Raw genomic sequence first — 18460 nt, 5'->3', positions numbered from 1 at the left:
TTCACCCCGCCGACTCCGACTTGACTTTCCTAACGGCATTCGAGACAGCTGGTCAGGATGAGCAGGTGTGTGAATATACCATCAAAAATCATAATCAAACATTAAACAATATACTCATGATTCCAGCAGGACCGAGGCCGACCTCGCGGTGAACATCCGCAAAGCCACTAGTATCGGTACGTTGGCCTTATTTATCTTGAATTTTTGAGAGTTTGTTTGTTTGTGCTAACTGATGATGATCATTTAGAGGAAACCGCACCGAAACGTACGATCTAACCGAGCTTTTGCCAAGTTGTCTCGATAAAGTGTTCTGACTTGATCTCGTGCAGGGAAACATGTGCGCAGTGCTATCGTGTATACTTGGGACCACAAGTCGTCTACCGCCTTTTGGGCTGGTATGAAAGTGTACGCTCCCCTTCACCTTTACTACCTCTTTAATGTATACGAAGTAATTTCTGTTGCTCTACAGACAACCCATCCTGGCAGACGAGGTGCAGACCTTCAAAGCGCTCATCACGATACACAAAGTCCTGCAAGAGGGCCATCCCGTCGCACTCCGCGAAGCGCATAACCATGTCAATTGGATCGATAGTTTGACGAGAGGGGTTGGCTCGGATGGGATGCGAGGTATTTGGCCAGTCTAGAAATGGATGTTGACATGACAAGTCACTAAAGGAAACTAGGATATGGACCGTTGATTCATGACTATGTGATGTTTCTGGACTCGAAGCTGCATTTTCACCGGAATCATCCAGAGTTTAACGGTGGGTTGGGTTCATCTAAGCTGTGTGATGGCTGCTGATTGTTTAGGTCTGTTCGAGTATGAGGAGTATATCAGCTTGAAGTCTATCAATGATCCGAATGAAGGGTAAGTCACCGGCCGTTTCAACCGGCTTTTCACCTGAAATACTGACATTAATAGCTACGAAACAATCTCCGATCTCATGAACCTCCAGGACCAGATCGACACCTTTCAGAAACTGATCTTTTCGCACTTTCAGCACGGAACGAACAACGAGTGCCGGATATCCGCGTTGGTTCCTTTGGTTCAAGAGAGTTATGGAATCTACAAGTTCATCACCAGCATGCTACGGGCGATGCACACGAGTAAGCCTTGTTTTTAGTCATAGTAATATGAATGTCGTTGACAAATTAGCAACCGGTGACGACGAGGCTCTCGAGCCACTTCGCAGCCGCTACAATGCGCAGCATTACCGCCTTGTTCGCTTCTACTACGAGTGCTCGAACCTACGCTATCTCACCAGTTTAATCACCATCCCAAAGCTGCCGCAAGACCCCCCGAGTCTGCTGTCCGAAGACGACGAGCGTCCAGCTCTGCCCAGGCGACCGGCAAAGGAGGAGGCGGTCGAGCGAGAACCTACACCACTGGCTAAACCCGCGGAGCCAGAGCCCATGAATGAGTTCTGGAACAATGAACAGCGACGCCAGCAGGAGGAATTCGAGAACGAGCAGCGACGGCTACAGCAGCAATGGGAAGAGCAACAGCGCCAGCAAATGCTTGCCCAACAACAGGCGCAGCACGACTTTGAGGAACAGCAGCGACTACAGTCCGAGCAGCAACGGCTCGCGCAAGAGGCGCTTCTCCGCGATCAATACGCACAGCACACGCAAGGACGCATGGCCGAGTTGGAGCAGGAGAACCTCAACGCGCGCGCGCAGTACGAGCGCGACCAGCTTCTGTTGCAGCAGTACGACAAGCGCATGAAGGATCTCGAGGAGCAGCTGAACAACCTGAACAGCAACTTCAACTTGCAGGTCGGCTCGAAGGATGACCAGATCAAGGCTCTGCAGGAACAAGTCAACATATGGCGTACCAAATACGAGGCTCTGGCCAAGCTGTACTCGCAGCTGCGACAGGAGCATTTGGACTTGTTGCAGACCACCAAAGCCCTAAAGCTGAAAGCTGCTTCAGCCCAGGAAGCGATTGACAAGCGCGAGAAGCTCGACAGGGAGATGAAGACCAAGAACCTCGAGCTTGCCGACATGATCCGAGAACGTGACCGCGCGCTGCACGACCGCGACCGCTTGACTGGAACCAACAAGGATGACCTGGAAAAAGTCAAGCGTGAGCTGCGTCTTGCCATTGAGCGTGCAGAGAACGCCGAGAGACAAAAGGGTAGCGAGATTTCCTCCATGTTGTCCAAGTACAACCGCGAAATGGCGGATCTGGAGGAAGCATTACGGGTATGTTTATTCTTCTATGTCTATTTTTATTGGTCCTGACTGACTGTTTAGAACAAAAACCGTGCTCTCGAGGAGCTCTCGTCGACGCGCGGCGATCTTAGCGAGGATCATCAAACTGCGCTGCGTGAGAAGGATGAGGAAATCGAAGTGTACAAATCGGGCATGGAACAGGCTCTGATGGAACTCGAGGAGTTGAAGCTGGTATGTATCGTTTATTTATTTTGAAAAGGCTTTTCTAACTTGTGTAGAACCAAGGAGACGCGGATCATGCTCTCGACTCGCAGATCGACGAAGTCCTTCATGGCACTGTCTCGAAAATCAACGACATCATCGACTCGGTCCTGCAAAGCGGTGTCCAGCGTGTCGACGATGCTCTGTACGAGCTGGAGTCTTCCAACCAGGCTGGTAACCAGAATGCGTCGCCTCCGTACGTGCTGTCGCAAATCGAAAAGGCGTCGGCGTCGGCGACTGAATTCTCGACCTCGTTCAACAACTTCATTGCCGACGGCCCCAACAGTTCTCACGCCGAGATCATCCGCACCGTGTCTATCTTTGCTGGCTCTGTGTCGGATGTGCTGAGCAACACCAAGGGTCTCACTCGCTTTGCGACTGACGACAAGAGCACAGACCAGCTGATCAGCGCAGTGCGCAAACCTGCACAGGCAACGATCCGCTTCTTCCGGGGCTTACAGTCGTTCCGTCTGGAGGGACTGGAGGCGCTGCAAAAGACAGACGTGGTGATCAACAACAACCTTGAGGTGCAACGCGATCTCCAGAGTCTCTCCAAGCTGGTCGATACTTTTGCGCCCAAGGGCAGCAAGCTCAGCACCAAGGGCGACCTGGGTGATCTTGTTGACCAGGAGCTCGAAAAGGCAGCCAACGCAATCGACGCTGCTGTTGCGCGCCTAGCCAAGTTGCGCAACAAGCCACGCGATGGCTACTCGACGTACGAATTGCGCGTCAACGACACTATCCTCGAGGCGGCCCTGGCAATCACCGGTGCTATCGCCGAGCTGATCAAAGCAGCGACCGAATCGCAGCAGGAGATTGTGCGCGAAGGCCGAGGCAGCGCGTCGCGCACGGCATTCTACAAAAAGAACAACCGCTGGACTGAGGGACTTATCTCGGCGGCTAAAGCGGTCGCAACGTCGACAAACCGCCTGATCGAGACGGCCGACGGGGTGATTTCCGGACGCAACTCGCCAGAGCAGCTGATCGTGGCCAGCAACGACGTTGCCGCTAGCACTGCCCAGCTAGTGGCCGCATCGCGCGTCAAGGCTACATTTATGAGCAAGACGCAAGAGCGCCTGGAGAATGCCAGCAAGGCCGTCGGCGCGGCGTGCAGGAGTCTAGTGCGCCAGGTGCAGGCTATCATTGCAGAGAAGAACAGGGACGAGGGCGACGCTGTCGACTACTCGCAGCTGAGCGGGCACGAGTTCAAAGTCCAGGAGATGGAGCAGCAGGTTTGTTCTTTTTCTCATCATCTATATCCTATTCTTTTTACTAATTATGTCAGGTCGAAATCCTTCAACTCGAAAACGCGCTGTCCAGAGCACGCACCAAGCTCGGCGAGATGCGCAAGATTTCGTATCAGGAGGAGTAGATGGGTTTACCCAGGGACATTTGTACAGATGGTCTTTTTTTTTGCGTATGTGTGTGTGTATACTGTTTTAGCTGTTGGTGCTACTTAGCATAGCCGTGTCTATCTTTTACTGCAGATATAATACACTCTTTTTACTTTTATCTACAAGTGCAACAAATCTACTGGATGCTAGTACTCTGCACTGCTGAGACAGTAACCAAACTCGACAAGGTCACACAATCCAGATACTACTTTCAATTCTACCTGGTCGATCCGTATTATCCTCGTATAGAGTCCAAATCTCCCAGGCAGAAGTACATTCTACACGTGTACATATTTCTCAAACAAGACCCGTGCATCCTATCTACATATGTAGTACCACGCATCTGCATCTACAATCATGCGGAACTGCAATCCGCGAAGCCGGTTCCCGACTCTGTAGTCTCGTGCATGTCCCAAACATTGGAGTCTTGCCAGATTCGTCACTTTGCATTTGCAATATAATCTGGAGAACAAATTCAATCTTTGCGTTCTTTTCTTTCTTTTTTTCTTTCTTTTTTGCTTTTTTCGGGGAACCAAGTGCCGTGATCCCCTCTGCAGGAGTACTAGCACTGTGATTTGCCCGCATGAGCTGCACGCTTTGCCAATGTACTAGTTCAGTTCACATTTCAATCTCGGCGAGCTCATGTACTACGTATCTACGTACGTGCTGACGTAGAGTTTAGTAGTACAAGAATTGCCGGGGTCGAAAATATGGAGTACGAAAGTTTATCTTGACGTTACTATTTTGTTCGCCATGGACGAACCGGTTGATTTATCCTGGTTTTGTTTTCTTCTTTGCATGTGTTTTGGGATCATCGATCTGCTTGCTTTCTGCAGACCAGAAATTAGAGAGAGAAAAAAAAAAAAAAAGGTAGTATCCCATATTTTCCCGGTACACCGAACGAACTGTTTCGTCTGATGGATGGATGGATGGATGGTCTAGAACTTTGATGGCGATGCGGTCGTCTTGTATTCTGCAAGGAAGGTTATGTGGCATTTGAGCTGGCTGTCCCTTTTCTGTGGAAGTCATTTGCAGATTTAATTATTACGAAGCATGAGGGTGTGTCGAAAAGAGTTTTCCCAGTATCTCCTTGATCAGTTCAGTATCTGGTGCATGAACTACATACAAGCTATACTTGGAGATCTACACACCCCGGGCATCAGATACGAACTTGTGTTGATTTTCATAAAAATTAGACGTGACTAAGACGGATAGTTAATAGTTAAAAAACCATGGCTGCTAGAAGAAGCAGAAGAGGAGAAAGAAACAAAACAAATCATATCAAATCCCGACTCCCTGAAACCATTTTCTGCAACCCATACTTGAAAGTTTTGAAAAGTAACAGCCCAGGCTTCATGCAAACGCTAATGTGACCACCCCAATTTCCTCATCACTGAACAACAACCCCGGTCCCGGAAATTCCGCTTCGAGATATCTCGAAAAAGGAATAGCCGGGTTCGTCACCGCCCCTTGAAGAAAGAGGGGGAAAACACCGATAACACCGAAGAAGAGGCGGCGAAATGAAAATGAATATCCACCATTGGGAGGAAAAGAAAGAGAGAAAAAATTGCACTGCTAGATCACCATGAAAAAGAAAAGAAAAAGAAAACCTGGGATATCTTGGTAATGCGCCATCTGTGTAAAGAAGAAGAAAGAGAAGGAGAGAAAAAAAGGCAAGCGTTGGGGGTTCTGTTGTTCCATACTGCACACCGTCCGCTTTACGATCGATTGAAGCTATCGAGATCGTGGGCGTATGCGCTGAGAAGACATAAAATTAGGATGTAAAATGAAACTTGTAACAAGATCATACTTTTTCCTGAACCCATAAACTCAAAGTATCATCAGAGGACCGACCTCCAGCTTAGATGACATACAAAAGCTGAAAGGTTCAGAAATTCATTTCGCTAATATCGTATCCATCGAATGGATCATGGGACATAGGATCGAAAGTTGGGAAGGCCTGGACAGCGGGATTGAAAGGCGCATAGAAATCAGGATCTCCTGCGTTTACCTCACTCAAGTCGACGACCGCACCATCGAGCATTTTGAAAAGTTCGTATTGAGTCCGAGCAGGCTGGCGAACACTGAGAAAACTTTTGATAGGGTCCATTTCAGCACCGTTGTCCGGTCTAGATACATCATCGCTGTGAATTGCGCGATCGATATTATCCAGATTGATAGGACCTTGGTCAGTCTGAATAGCAAGATTGGGACGGGCAGCGAATGGAACTTGAGTATTGATTTCATGCTCCTCAAGGTGACGAAATTCCTCGACATAGCCACGTTCATAGCAATACTTCACGATATCTATCACCGAATAGTTCGTGGCAGAGTTTGGGAGATCTGGAAAATCCGAGGACATTCTCTGGACGTGGTACTGTTGATCCTCAGACGTGGTAATCTGACATCCCATGGCTTGCAGATAATCGCCTGGTAGTATTAGGCCGATGAAAGGGACTGTCAATTCAAGGAAAGTATCGAGAGAAACATCTTTCCCGTAGTCGTCTCGCAAGATAGAGTAAGCTTTCGCTAGAATAGCCCATTTCGCCTTGTAAGGGTCGATTTGCCAGAGATATTTGATGATCCCCGACTTTGACTTTTGTGTCATGTCCGTGAATATTGTAGAGTAAAAGCCTAGAGATGTGTTAGTTCATGTATTAAGTAAAGTTTTAGTGGGCAAATAAATCGTACTTCGATAGGCAATGAAACTGTTCAGAGGGCGTAGTTTTTTATCTCCGTTTTTCGGGCTGCGGCCAGAGCGGTTGCTACTTGTTGGAGATGACGATGTTCCACGGCCGTTATCATTGCAGGAAACCGCTTTCAGAACCTCAGTAGTTTGCTTGAGGATGAGATTCTGGGAGAAAGGCGGAGTATCGTCATCGGGCTGGCGTACATAGTCAACTAGCTCGGTCAAGTCTCCAACTGGGAGATTCATGATGAACAGGTTGAACGCCCTCTGAAGAGGATTCAAATCTTGCACGGCAGCGTCTAAACCTGTCATATTTGCTCAATATGACCGAGGATATATGGACGAAATAGACGATGAACGATGAAACTTAAGGTTGGATAGCACAAGGGATGGCTGTCTTGGTCGGAAGATTTAGCAATTGGTGTCGTTGAGTTGGGAGGAAGAGATGAATTCGGAAAGCAAGACAAAAAGATAAGTTGACAAAGGAGAGGGGCGAAAGTCATTATAGCTACCCCGTAATGTCGGGTTTGAAGGGGGGTCAGGGGATTGGCTTGTCGAGGAGGCTGGGCCTCACTTTGCGGCGAACAAAGAAACTTCTGACAGCATCCACACACCCTGGAAGGGTATCCACTCATGGAGTTGTAAATCAGATCACTAGCAGCCATAGCGAGTTTTATGTGGAGAATTTTAGCACTTGAATTTCATTCCCATTCACAAAACTTTCCCTCTCATCCCTGCCCATCATTGTCCCACACCTTTGGTGTTTTCTTCTTCTTCTTTATTATTAAACAAGGTATACGGAAGCACTGTATCAACTTTCAATGGAGGATGAATCTAGTTTTGAGGATGATTCTTTCATTCTCCCTGACAATCCTGACGCGCCTCTTTGCGTTGGTAGCTCCCTACGATGGAATTTTGATAAAGGAGCAATTGACGGTAGAGCTGCATGAACCACAAATCGTATTTCAAAACTGACCCCAGTATTAGAACAGGGTGAAGTGCTTCGCTCATGTGACAATCGCTTTCTCATCGAACTTCTTGTTAGAATGGAACGCGGTTACGAGAATATTTTCCAGCACCATTTCGTGAATGTTTGGGAGCAAGCATCACCTATTGATGAAGATTCTCAATCCGAGAACTCTTCTATTACAGAAGAGCCTGACTGTGTTTCCGATAATCCTGAGTTGTCTCTCTCTATTCTACATACTTCTGGCCTATTTGTCGAGATCGCAAGGGAGGTCCGTCGTCTTCAGCGCTATCAGAAGCTTTTTCCCAACCAGCAATCTATGGAATTCTTTCTTTCTTGTCTGGAATCGAAACTGGCATTGAATCATTACCGTTGGATACGTATTGCGAAAAAAATGCAAAATGAGGCTTGCTGGACGAAACTCGAAAAGTCAGAGTACCTCATCGAGCTATGGATTACTGCTCCAACATACCAGTACGATCTTAAGCCATGGCAACAATTTCTTAACGACGGAGCTCCTGGTAGTGGTATAAACCCCAAAGCGAAGTTCCTCGGCAAGGTCCCTGAGAGCGATGACTTTGATTTCACAAAAGTTACTGCAAATAGTAGCTTTCAGATTGTTCCTCCTGGAGGAATGGTAATTTGGACAAATTGGTTCAACCACGTTTATGAACTGGAACAAAAGATTAAGCGGGTAATGTTTAGATCTTTATTGACAGCGCTCTAAAAGCTAACGACACAAGACAATTGTACCAGATCGTTTCAAATGCAAAGATCGTATGAATGTAAGTTTATTTACAGAAGAATAGAACCTCGCTCATATCCTTTTCAGACTAGGTTTGGAGCCCAGACGAAGATGAAAAGACTCCCACCAATGTTATACAGGCGCGAGACCATTACAGTAAGGTAGATTCCTAAGTTGACACACGTTTATTAACTCTTGCTAGTTCGATTTCGAACCGAATGTGTGGAAACCAAAAGGATCAATTGATCGGCAAGTGTTTCCACAGGATACACTTCCTGAACTTAATGCTCTGATCGGTATGCAGGTACATTCATCAATTCAACAGAAGGGTTATACTAAATTTAATTCCAGAGCAGCTAGAAGGTATACATGGTGTAATGCTTGATGACGATGTTACCAATGGCATTCTCATTGCCAGTGAAAAAAGTGGTCATCATAGCGTCTTGCATCATTTATTTTAACCTCGATCGTTCAAAGCTGGTGCGGAAAACATGAGATATCCTTGCCCCCCAAACGACTCGACAAGCGTACAAAAATAGTCGAGTACAATCAACATTACAATTCACCACATCTGAACAGCGTGTCTCTGGACGAACTTGCACGAAGCAGAATTGACACGCCTTGCTGATACAGTCAGCAGAAAAGAGAAATATCTTGACGTTCAGTTTCTTGTTTCATATTTCCTATTTCTAATGTTCTCTACCTGGAATTCTTCGAGGAGCTAATAATGAAGGGAGGTTTTTTCTCGACGGTGTTTTTTTTTTTTTTGTTATTTTTTCTTTCTTTCAGTGTCTACGCAGGTATTGATGCATCATGATCATGACTTGGAGTTTGAGAGTCGGACAGGGTTGCACGCTTTGATGTCGGCGCTTGCGAGGGCTGCTTTCACTGAAAAAGGACATGGTGATACGAAGTGTGTTTTTCAATGTTGTTTTCTTTCTACACGGGTTTCAAATAGTTTAGTTTAATGAAATCGAACAATGGAATGACAAAGCGTCTACTATATTCCACGTCTGAACAAACAGCACAGAGAAGTCAGATTAAGGTAGCAGGCCACGCTAGCGGGTCCTGTCAGCCTCCAAGCTTTGTCACCGGGCGTCTGCATGTTTCAAGATGAAACAGAGCGGTGGCTGGAAGAACAGCATCAGACTGACCGGGCAAGGTGACGGGGCGCAGTGGAGACCGACGCAGGTACAGACGAGAAGATGAGGTGGCTGGGACAATGGATAATAATGAAACAGGATATCTCGGTGGCTGGGAGGGTGGATTTTGTTTCTTCTTTCTTTCTTTTTGACACAATGAATCATGTGGATCTGTCAGGTGCATTTCTGCCTGGCCCCGCCCGACATCCTCGTGCGCTCAGAAATTGCCTAATTCGGTAACTTGAGATATCCAGCTAATACAAACTCCAACCCCCTCCCTTCTACCCAGTCCAATCGCTCGCCCAGATAAAAGTCCCACATCGCCACTGCGTTCCTCGCTCCTTCTGCCCCGTTGGACCCAGCGGACGCGAACACATCCAGAACGATCGGCCACAGTTGACGCCCGCCTTCTTCGTTGTCATCATCATGCAAGGCTCTTCGTGGTCCTCGCATTTGGGCGCTGCCTTTTTGGTAAATAGCTTCGACCACGACTCTTTGCTGACGATGGGGTCGATTATTGTCTCTTCTTTTGGGGCTGGTGCCTTGGCTGGCGATGGCGACGGGGATGGTTTCGTGGGGCTGTTGTTGGAGTTGGTTTGCAATGTGCTGTTGTCGGGGGTATCACTGTTTGACTCTTCTGTTTTCTTGGGCCGGAAAAAACCCATCAAGCTTTGTTGTCCTTTGCCTGTCTCTGGTTTGCTGGCTGATTTGCTTCTTTTAGCTGAGGGCGGGACCGTGGCCTCTGTGCGTGGACGTTTCGAGTTGCTATTTGGAAGAGTAGATGTCGTCCCTTCAGTAATCGCTGGTAGAGATGTTGCTACATTTTTATCCGTCGCAGTGGCATCATCAACAGTAGCATCTGTTGCTGCAGATGCCTCAGTGTCGCTCGTACGAATACTACGGTTCCCTGTAGACGAAGTGGCCGGTTTGCCGAAAAACATATCCTTGATGCTTCTTCGACGGTCAAACTCTGGAATGAGACGGCCAGACAACGGTAGGAGGTCCTTGGTCGAATACTCGCGCTGTCGTTCGCCCTCGACAAACATGCCCGGAGGATTGACGATATCGTGAATATCTACCTCGCCGTCATCCATCGGCACTTTATCTTTGAAAACGGCAAACACGGGACAATGATCGGATCCCTATTTCAAGTCAGCAAATTGTCCAGGTCGATACCACACGCGACACAACGCACCATGAGTCCTTCCTGGATATTAGAGTCAGACCACCACTCCTTCATGTCCAAACTGCTCAAGACATAATCTATTCTCGCTCCGTAGTTCCCAGGCCGTGCATTTACTCTGGTCTCCCAGCAAGTGTACATTCCTCTCCGATCTGGGTGAAATGAGCGACAGATATCATGCAACGCCGGTGCTTCTCTCCCCTCATCACGCTCCCCAATAACTCTAGCTCCTTCAATTAACTGGTTATAGATGCGCCGGACAGGAGACGATACAAACTCGTCCTCGCTTCCACTGCCCTTGCGCATGGCTTCTATTAAATGGGCCGAGTCAATTGCGCCGACGGAGACATTGAGATCGCCAGTCAAAATGACTCTTTTGCCCATGGACACGATATTCCGAATCCGAGCGTCGAGCAAGCTCACAAACCCTTGTCGAAAATCGTCTCGAGTCTCGTCGCGAGCCGCGGGACTGTACACGCCTAGCAGAACGAACGCGGGGAACTCGAGAATAACGCAGCGTCCTTCGCAGTCAAGACTGACAGCATCAACTGGTGCTTCGGAAAGCTGTTCGAGTGAAGGATACCCGCCGATTTGCTGATCGTCAGGCATGTCGCGAAAAGCAGTGGTCGAGTTGGGCGGAGAGAGAAACCCTGTGATTCCTTCCTCTGCACGGATGGGCGCACATGTGGCGTTTCGCGTGTATATTACGACTCCAGAGTAGCCTGTTATTATCAGAAGAATGTATCGAAACAGACAATCCCAACGCCTACCTTTCTTGTGCTTGGGAAGACTGAAAAAGCAGTCCCATCCGGGAACGAGAACCATGTCATCGCGTAGGTCCTTTCGCTGGATTTTTGTTTCTTGGAATACGACAATGTCTGCTTCCAGGGTATCGAACATGGACTGTTCGCACAGTAAGCAGCTATCTACAGGCTACAGAACGAGTGGTGCTTCTCACATTGAATGAACGGTTATCGCACCATGGGTGATATCCGAACGGATTTCTAGAAGGCATGAGCATGTGCAATCAAAAGTAGCCCGCCACCCTTAAAAAAATATCTTGTACTTGCCGTATACCATTGACTAGTAAATGTCAGTGAGATCCATAGCTATACACAGATTCAGACTAACCGTTCCATGTCGTGATGCGGAAGCCCATTGTGCCTCTTTTGGTTATCACTGGACATTGTTTGCATATAACCTCCTCTCAAAAGTCACCCAGCCAGCTCATCATCTCCTCCAAACGACGCGTCGAGATTATCTCACCAAACAATAAAACAAATGTTGTTGATTGTCTGCATGCATCGGGTGATGTCACGGCTTGGCGCTGACATAAGCCCGAGCTCCCGGCGAATCACGGGACCGCCAAAGCCAAGCCGCCGCCCAACGACACTTCTTGACTTCCTCGACCACAGCTCGCTTTCTGTCGCTACCAATTCTCTCCTCTCACACGCAACAATGTTTCGCCTCGGACTCCGTACCGCCCAGCAGACTCGTGCGGCTCCTCTGCGCCGTGTTGTCGGCCGCCGCTTCAACAGCACTGAGAAGCCCTCGTGGGTCGGCGACAACGCCTTCAACCGTGAGCGCGAGAATGTCAAGCACCACGCTGCTGCTACCAGCAGTATGTTGTCCCAGTCTACGAATATACAGATTTACAAATGCAATTGGATTATTAGTACTAACTCAAATGTTTTGCAGGCCTCTGGAAGAGACTTTCGATCTAGTATGTGTGGTGATTTGAAAAGACGGATTATGGGCGAATGCTTACAGAGTGGTAGCGCTGTTATTCCTTGCTTGATCGGCGGCAGCGTTAATGCCTACAACCTGTGGACTGAGCACTGGGAGCACTGGAGCCACATGCCTCCTCTGGAGGAGCGCACCGAGTACCCTTACCAGAACATGCGCACCAAGAACTTCCCTTGGGGCGATGGTGACAAGGTATGTTCTTTTGCCAGAATGATTTACTGATTATACTAATGCTTTTGTTGCTAGACCATTTTGTAAGTCGACACGACGTGCGAGAATCAGACATGCCGATTACTAACCACATCTAGCTGGAACTCTGACGTCAACTACCACAACCCCGACAAGACCACATAGATTTGGTCCAACATGAGTGAATTGGCCTGAGAGAAATTCGGTTACTGCGATAGCTCTCAGGTAGTTGTATAGTTGGTCGAATACAGAGCCAAACCCGATATCGAACCGGAATTTAAAGGTTTACATGCCATTGTACCTTGTTGACACTGCGTGCCCGTTTCCTTTGTGATGTAACCTAGATCAAATTCAAAGATTGGTTGTTCAATGAGTTTATTGTAGTGGAATAATTGACAGTGGTATTTGTGATAAGATTGCTATTGACGAACTTTTGGTCTAGATTCTAGGTATGGCTGCGCTGCAATAAGACTATGCTATCCACTAGGCCTCGTACTTCAATGGGCGATCGCCCACTTCTGCCATGGAGCACACGAACTCGGCTACTTCCTTGGGATATGTGGCCCGGATATATGATGCCACGAGATCAAGGCCATTCGTGATGCCGCCTAATCCAATATCAGCAATCTCTTCGTTCTGCCTTCTTAATTCAGAACATACCGGCTGTCCAGAGGTGGCCATCCTGAAGTGACCTTATCGAAAAGTCCCAGTGAACATCCGGAAACTGCTGCTTCAAGAGTGGCTCCAACATCCGGGGTCCGGTGACATTTCGACCATTGTAGATACCACTGTGAGCACCAAGCAGCGCACCCGTGCAAATCACAAGCATCGTCGTTTTGTGCTCATTGTGCGCACGCACAAAGTCCAAGGTCTCTTGGTCCGGGAGATTGTTCGGATCCGGGCCCGGAATCAGCAAGATGTCAAGACTGCCCGGCGCAACCTCGCTGTCGGCCGTGGTATGTGTCAAGCACACGCCCGAGGTGGCAGTGACTTCTTGTACTTTGGTGGCGCCTTGCTTGCCAATGTAAATGATCTTGACGGGCTTGCCCTGCGAGGCGACGGGTTCCGGCACACCGACGATGCGCATGTATTCCGGGCTGGCCATTTGGAGCAAGTCTACAGCGGCCATGTCCAGCAGTTGGACTTGGTCGGTGAGGAGCATGCCAATCTTGACTTCTTGGGCTGCCGCCATTGTCTGTGTGGATGTATGTAAATGTGCAAATGACTACTATAATAGAAGCTGCGTCTTTCTTCAAGAATGAGGGGTCATGGCAGGCTTTAAGAGGCCAGCCAAGGCACGACCTTGAAAATAGTCAAGGAAAATAAGCATGTCAGCTCTAAGATGATAGGATCATGCGAAGCAACGTGGGTCGAGTTTTGGTTTTTCGGCCCTAGTTAAACACTAACTTAGGGCTTAGAGCATCAACTATATCAGCAACTTCCCTCTCGGCGCATTTTATAAGCACTAGATTAGTGTTCAATAGCCCACATAAGAACCAATGCGAGCAATCGCTGACAGGTAAAAATTATTGTTTCGTGCATGAGGATATTATTAATTACTTTTCAAAGAAATAATATAAGAAATAGAATAAGTAAATTATCAATTACGATAAATATGAATTAATATTTAAACTTTTATTACTATCATAATGCTAAAATATAATTTATAGCATAGATATTTTCGGCACTAGAACCAAAAATGTAATACATTTTTTTGGCTCACTTGAAGCGGACACGTATCCAAGGTGACTTTCGTTCCAGTTCATATTTTGAGGAATAATGTCATGCTGTGTGGCATGGTCTTTTTCTGTTTGATTTCCTCTGATCATGTCGTGCTATAATATATTGCCATTCTGTAACATTATTTACGACAAAGAAAGTAACCAGTAACTTTAAAAAGCTCAGATATATGACACACAATGAAACTTGAATCCCTTTAAGTATCATTTGAGGGTTATTTACCATGTTCTCTCCAGTTCAAGGTAGCTATGCACTCCTCTCTTTGAGAATGTTGGATAGACAATGTTGAACATTACCTCTTTCAGCTCCTGCAATGTTTCACTCGGCAGTTGGTCGCCTAACAGTTCTCCTATATCTTCACACAGAGAAATTCTTGTAAGCATCTCTATGTTCTGGTTGTCTGTCCAGAACGGGTTAACCCCCTTCTCATGACTCCGAGTCACTTTAAGCATAGTCGTCACTAATTTCGCTCTCTCTTGGAGTTTATCAATACCTGTAGACGGTGTGAGAAAGAAATCGATCATCTAGCTGAGTATCTTACCGCAGTCACAAATATTGCCTAGGTCAAATCAAACAATCAGCATTTGTACATGAAGTGGTACTGTAAAGCCTCATGTCTTACCGGTTGGTCCAAAAGTAAAAAAGGTTATCTGTCCGAGTCGTATAGCACCCATTTCATTCATGGTAATATTAGCGTGAAGATCAAAACCTGGGTTTTTCAGGAGAAATATGTGTTGCGTAACAGAGAAGTGCATCAGACGACCCAAATTCTCTGCGTGAATAACGTTGCTTGCTAATAGCTATAAGCGGGCTTAATAAATAGAAAGTAGAAGGTATTACCTTTAACAATGACATCCTCTGGTCCCTCCATATACTCTTGCATGTCCTTATTTAGATCGGCTATGTCTCTAGGACCCCTCAGACTCATTAGTCGGAGTTTCTTGAGATAGAACCACAGGCGTCGTGCTGGGAGTTGACAGAAAAGATCTCCTAATTTCCCACGTATCTCCTCTCGCTTGCTTTCTTCTAGGCCTTGCGACCACACATCAATCTTGATTCTCATTTTAACCATTCTAGATACCTGATCCATATCCGTAGCCATTTTCGGTACACTTCCATCTGTAGACGCGTTGTCAAGAAAAGTCCACGAATCATCTGGAGGAAACCCACCTAGCATCATGTATAGTTTCATGAATTCAGTTGGCTGTTCTGGCAGGTATTCCGCAAGTCTGCTACCCGCAATCTCAAATGTTCTGTCATCAGGCTTCGCGCTATGAGACTGATAAACTAACGTATTTTATAAGCACCGCGGGCCACATAAGCGTGCCGGGCCACCCTCTCAATTTCCTCCCAGTTTCAACCCAACATAATTTTGAAAATCGTGCCACCACATCAATATGTCTCAGAACGCTGCAAAAATCCCATCAAACAATGAAGAAAGAATTCAGCTTGCTATGAATGCATTGAAAAAAGAATAAATTACTAGTGTACGCGAAGCAGCGCGTGCTTTTAGTATACTAAAATTGACGCTTCAAGCTAAAGTTAAAGGTCGCTTGCACCGCTCATATAAATATCTAAACAACACTAAATTGTCAGAAACCGAAGAAATTACACTTCGCGAATGGATTCTTTCCATAGATAAGCAAGGCTGTCCTGTCAGACTGTTAATGGTTAAATAAATAACCAATTACTTACTTGCAAAACGTGATTTTATTACTTTATTATCTACTGTTAGTAAATACTGGGTAACCAATTATTTAAAATGTCAGTATAACCTCCAGACTTGCTACATTCACAAGTATAATTATGAGCGCGCTTTATATAAGGATCTAACGATAATTAATAGCTTTTTTAATGATCTTGAGTGTGTTTTTGCCGAGTACAGGATCCAGGAAGAAGATATTTAGAATTTTAACGAGACTAGGTTCTCTATAGGTATCATATCTACTGCAAAAGTTATATGCAGCTCTGATCACAAAGAGAAACCTCGTCTGCTGCAGCCTAGAAATCAGGAATAGATTACAGCTATGGAATGTATAAATGCATATGGGATCACGTTGTCTTCATTTATTATATTAAAGTCAGTCAACAAGCTGCTTGACTGATATAATTTATCCTACTTACTTCCTAATTAGTTAATTACTAAGTCTCTAAATGGTTGAACGTCTAATAAACTCGGAATTAAATAGCTTTAAAAAATATTTGATCCTTGTACGAGACCATTTACAGTTAAAAGGTACTATATTCTAGTTCTTGATGGGTATAGCAGCTATCTTATACCCAAATTCGATTAGTACTGCGCTATAAATAACATTATTTCTATATATATATCACTGCACTCATTGCACCTACTTCAGCTGCTTAATATAGATGTTTTCGCGGTTCTTAAGCGCTTATATAGGCAGATGATTGAGAACCGGATGCGCTACAGTGTCAACCATATTGATAAAGACGATTTTCTCACAATATATTCAGAAATTTAGAATAAAGCCTATACTATATAAAATATTAAGAGCGGCTTTGCAGCGACTAGCATTTCTCTATTTAACTGAGAATGTGTGCTATCTAAGCTTGATATTCAATTGCGAACACCTAACGTATTTCACCCCCCCCTGCGGGACACACTAGCCAGCCGGGACACCCTCTCGATTTTCTCCCACTTTCCACCACCCACAATATTGAAAATCGCATAACCACAGCAATATGCCTCAGAAAGCTGCGAAAAGCTTCTCAATCGATGAGGGAAGAGTTCAGCTTGCCGTGAACGCGTTAAAAAAAAACCAAATCCGCAGTCTGCGCGAAGCAGCGCGTGTCTTTGACGTTCCAAAATCGACGCTTCATGCTAGATACCACGGTCGCTCTGAGCGCTTATATAAGCGCGCACATAACACCAAATTGTCAGAAACTGAAGAAATAACGCTTCGCGAGTGGATTCTCTCTATGGATAGGCGAGGCTGCCCAGTCAGACCCTCAATGGTTGAGGTTATGGCCAATTGTTTGCTTGCAAAACGTAATTCCATTGACTCACCACCTACTATAGGTAAGAACTGGGTGTATAAGTATTTAAAACGTGAATAAGGTCTTACAACTCGCTATATTCGAAAATATAATTATGAGCGCGCTTTATACGAAGATCTAACACTTATAAATGAATTCTTTAACAACCTTGACCGCGCTTTTATGGAATACGGGATAATTGAGAACGATATTTGGAACTTTGATAAGACTGGATTCGCTATAGGCATCATTTCTACTGCAAAAGTTGTATGTAGCTCTAATCGTCAAGGAAAACCTTATCTACTGCAGCCTAGAAATCGGGAATGGGTCACAGCTGTGGAATGTGTGAATACTCGTGGAGTCATGTTACCCTCGCTTATTATATTGAAGTCAGTCAATAAGCTGCTTGACTGGTATAATGTGCCTGGATTACACCCTGATTAGTCGATTACTGAGTCACCAAACGGTTAGATGTCTAATGATATCGGACTTAAATGGCTTCAAAAGATCTTTGACCCATTTACACGGCTAATTATAACTGAAAGATACCGGATGTTAATTCTTGATGGTTATAGTAGTTATCTTACACCTTTATTCGATCAATATTGCACCCAGAATAACATTATTCCTATATGTATGCCATCATACTCGTCGTACCTGCTTCAACTGCTCAATGTAGGTGTTTTTGCCGTTCTCAAGCGCTTATATAGTTAGGAGGTTGAAAATTGAATGCGGTGCGGCATTAACCATGTCGACAAAGACAATTTTCTTATGATATATTCAGAAATTTGAGATAAAGCTTATACTATACAAAATATCAAGAGCGGCTTTGTAGGAACTGGAATTTCTCCATTGAATTGAGAATATGTGTTATTAAAATTAGACATTCAACTGAAGATCTCTACCCCCCCTGGGTTAAGCTAATCTAGTGCTAATTGGTCGCCAAAAACACCATACAATATTAGGAATTTGACGCGCCAGTCAAATACAATAGATCGACTTATAAGACAATGCCTATCTATCCTGAATTCTCCCACCAAGCGCGCGTTAGACCAGTTGATAAAAGGTTGCTCTTTAGCTATGAATTCTGCTACTATTCTTGCGCATGAGAATCAGGAATTAAGAGCAGTGAACCATCACTAGAAGCAAAAATGTACCACCCACAGACGATCTTTCGATAGATCTGGAATTTTGACAGTTTCTGAGGGTCGGGATATTGCTGCAGCAGCGTT

At 45.8% G+C, this 18460-nt stretch overlaps 6 protein-coding genes across 6 annotated transcripts; 3 read left to right on the top strand and 3 right to left on the bottom strand.

Moving 5' to 3' along the window:
* Positions 1 to 57: 57 nt before the first annotated feature.
* Positions 58 to 3808, top strand: TRUGW13939_11095 (uncharacterized protein; the record flags this gene model as incomplete). The annotated part of the gene is made up of 12 exons (XM_035494204.1): positions 58 to 65; positions 130 to 176; positions 248 to 265; positions 330 to 405; positions 470 to 627; positions 684 to 764; positions 811 to 868; positions 923 to 1107; positions 1157 to 2205; positions 2257 to 2406; positions 2454 to 3668; positions 3722 to 3808. The coding sequence occupies 12 exons, from the start codon at positions 58 to 60 to the stop codon at positions 3806 to 3808; spliced, it is 3132 nt and encodes a 1043-aa protein (XP_035350097.1).
* A 1910-nt stretch (positions 3809 to 5718) lies between these two features.
* On the bottom strand, positions 5719 to 6831 carry TRUGW13939_11094 (uncharacterized protein; the record flags this gene model as incomplete). The annotated part of the gene is made up of 2 exons (XM_035494203.1): positions 5719 to 6464; positions 6522 to 6831. The coding sequence occupies 2 exons, from the start codon at positions 6829 to 6831 to the stop codon at positions 5719 to 5721; spliced, it is 1056 nt and encodes a 351-aa protein (XP_035350096.1).
* Positions 6832 to 7340: 509 nt separating this feature from the next.
* On the top strand, positions 7341 to 8692 carry TRUGW13939_11093 (uncharacterized protein; the record flags this gene model as incomplete). Its single annotated transcript, XM_035494202.1, has 6 exons — positions 7341 to 7455; positions 7507 to 8180; positions 8230 to 8271; positions 8319 to 8387; positions 8434 to 8527; positions 8583 to 8692. 6 exons carry the CDS (start codon positions 7341 to 7343, stop codon positions 8690 to 8692), a joined length of 1104 nt encoding a protein of 367 aa, XP_035350095.1.
* Positions 8693 to 9654: 962 nt separating this feature from the next.
* On the bottom strand, positions 9655 to 11715 carry TRUGW13939_11092 (uncharacterized protein; the record flags this gene model as incomplete). The annotated part of the gene is made up of 5 exons (XM_035494201.1): positions 9655 to 10515; positions 10569 to 11278; positions 11327 to 11459; positions 11623 to 11639; positions 11688 to 11715. 5 exons carry the CDS (start codon positions 11713 to 11715, stop codon positions 9655 to 9657), a joined length of 1749 nt encoding a protein of 582 aa, XP_035350094.1.
* A 299-nt stretch (positions 11716 to 12014) lies between these two features.
* Positions 12015 to 12656, top strand: TRUGW13939_11091 (uncharacterized protein; the record flags this gene model as incomplete). The annotated part of the gene is made up of 5 exons (XM_035494200.1): positions 12015 to 12177; positions 12255 to 12279; positions 12335 to 12494; positions 12549 to 12556; positions 12611 to 12656. The coding sequence occupies 5 exons, from the start codon at positions 12015 to 12017 to the stop codon at positions 12654 to 12656; spliced, it is 402 nt and encodes a 133-aa protein (XP_035350093.1).
* Positions 12657 to 12974: 318 nt separating this feature from the next.
* TRUGW13939_11090 (uncharacterized protein) lies at positions 12975 to 13683 on the bottom strand (the record flags this gene model as incomplete). Its single annotated transcript, XM_035494199.1, has 2 exons — positions 12975 to 13099; positions 13152 to 13683. 2 exons carry the CDS (start codon positions 13681 to 13683, stop codon positions 12975 to 12977), a joined length of 657 nt encoding a protein of 218 aa, XP_035350092.1.
* Between the last annotated feature and the right edge of the window lie 4777 nt (positions 13684 to 18460).

Source organism: Talaromyces rugulosus, chromosome VI, assembly GCF_013368755.1.
Source record: "Talaromyces rugulosus chromosome VI, complete sequence".
NCBI lineage: Eukaryota > Fungi > Ascomycota > Eurotiomycetes > Eurotiales > Trichocomaceae > Talaromyces > Talaromyces rugulosus.
This window is presented reverse-complemented; position numbering and strand designations above follow the sequence as displayed.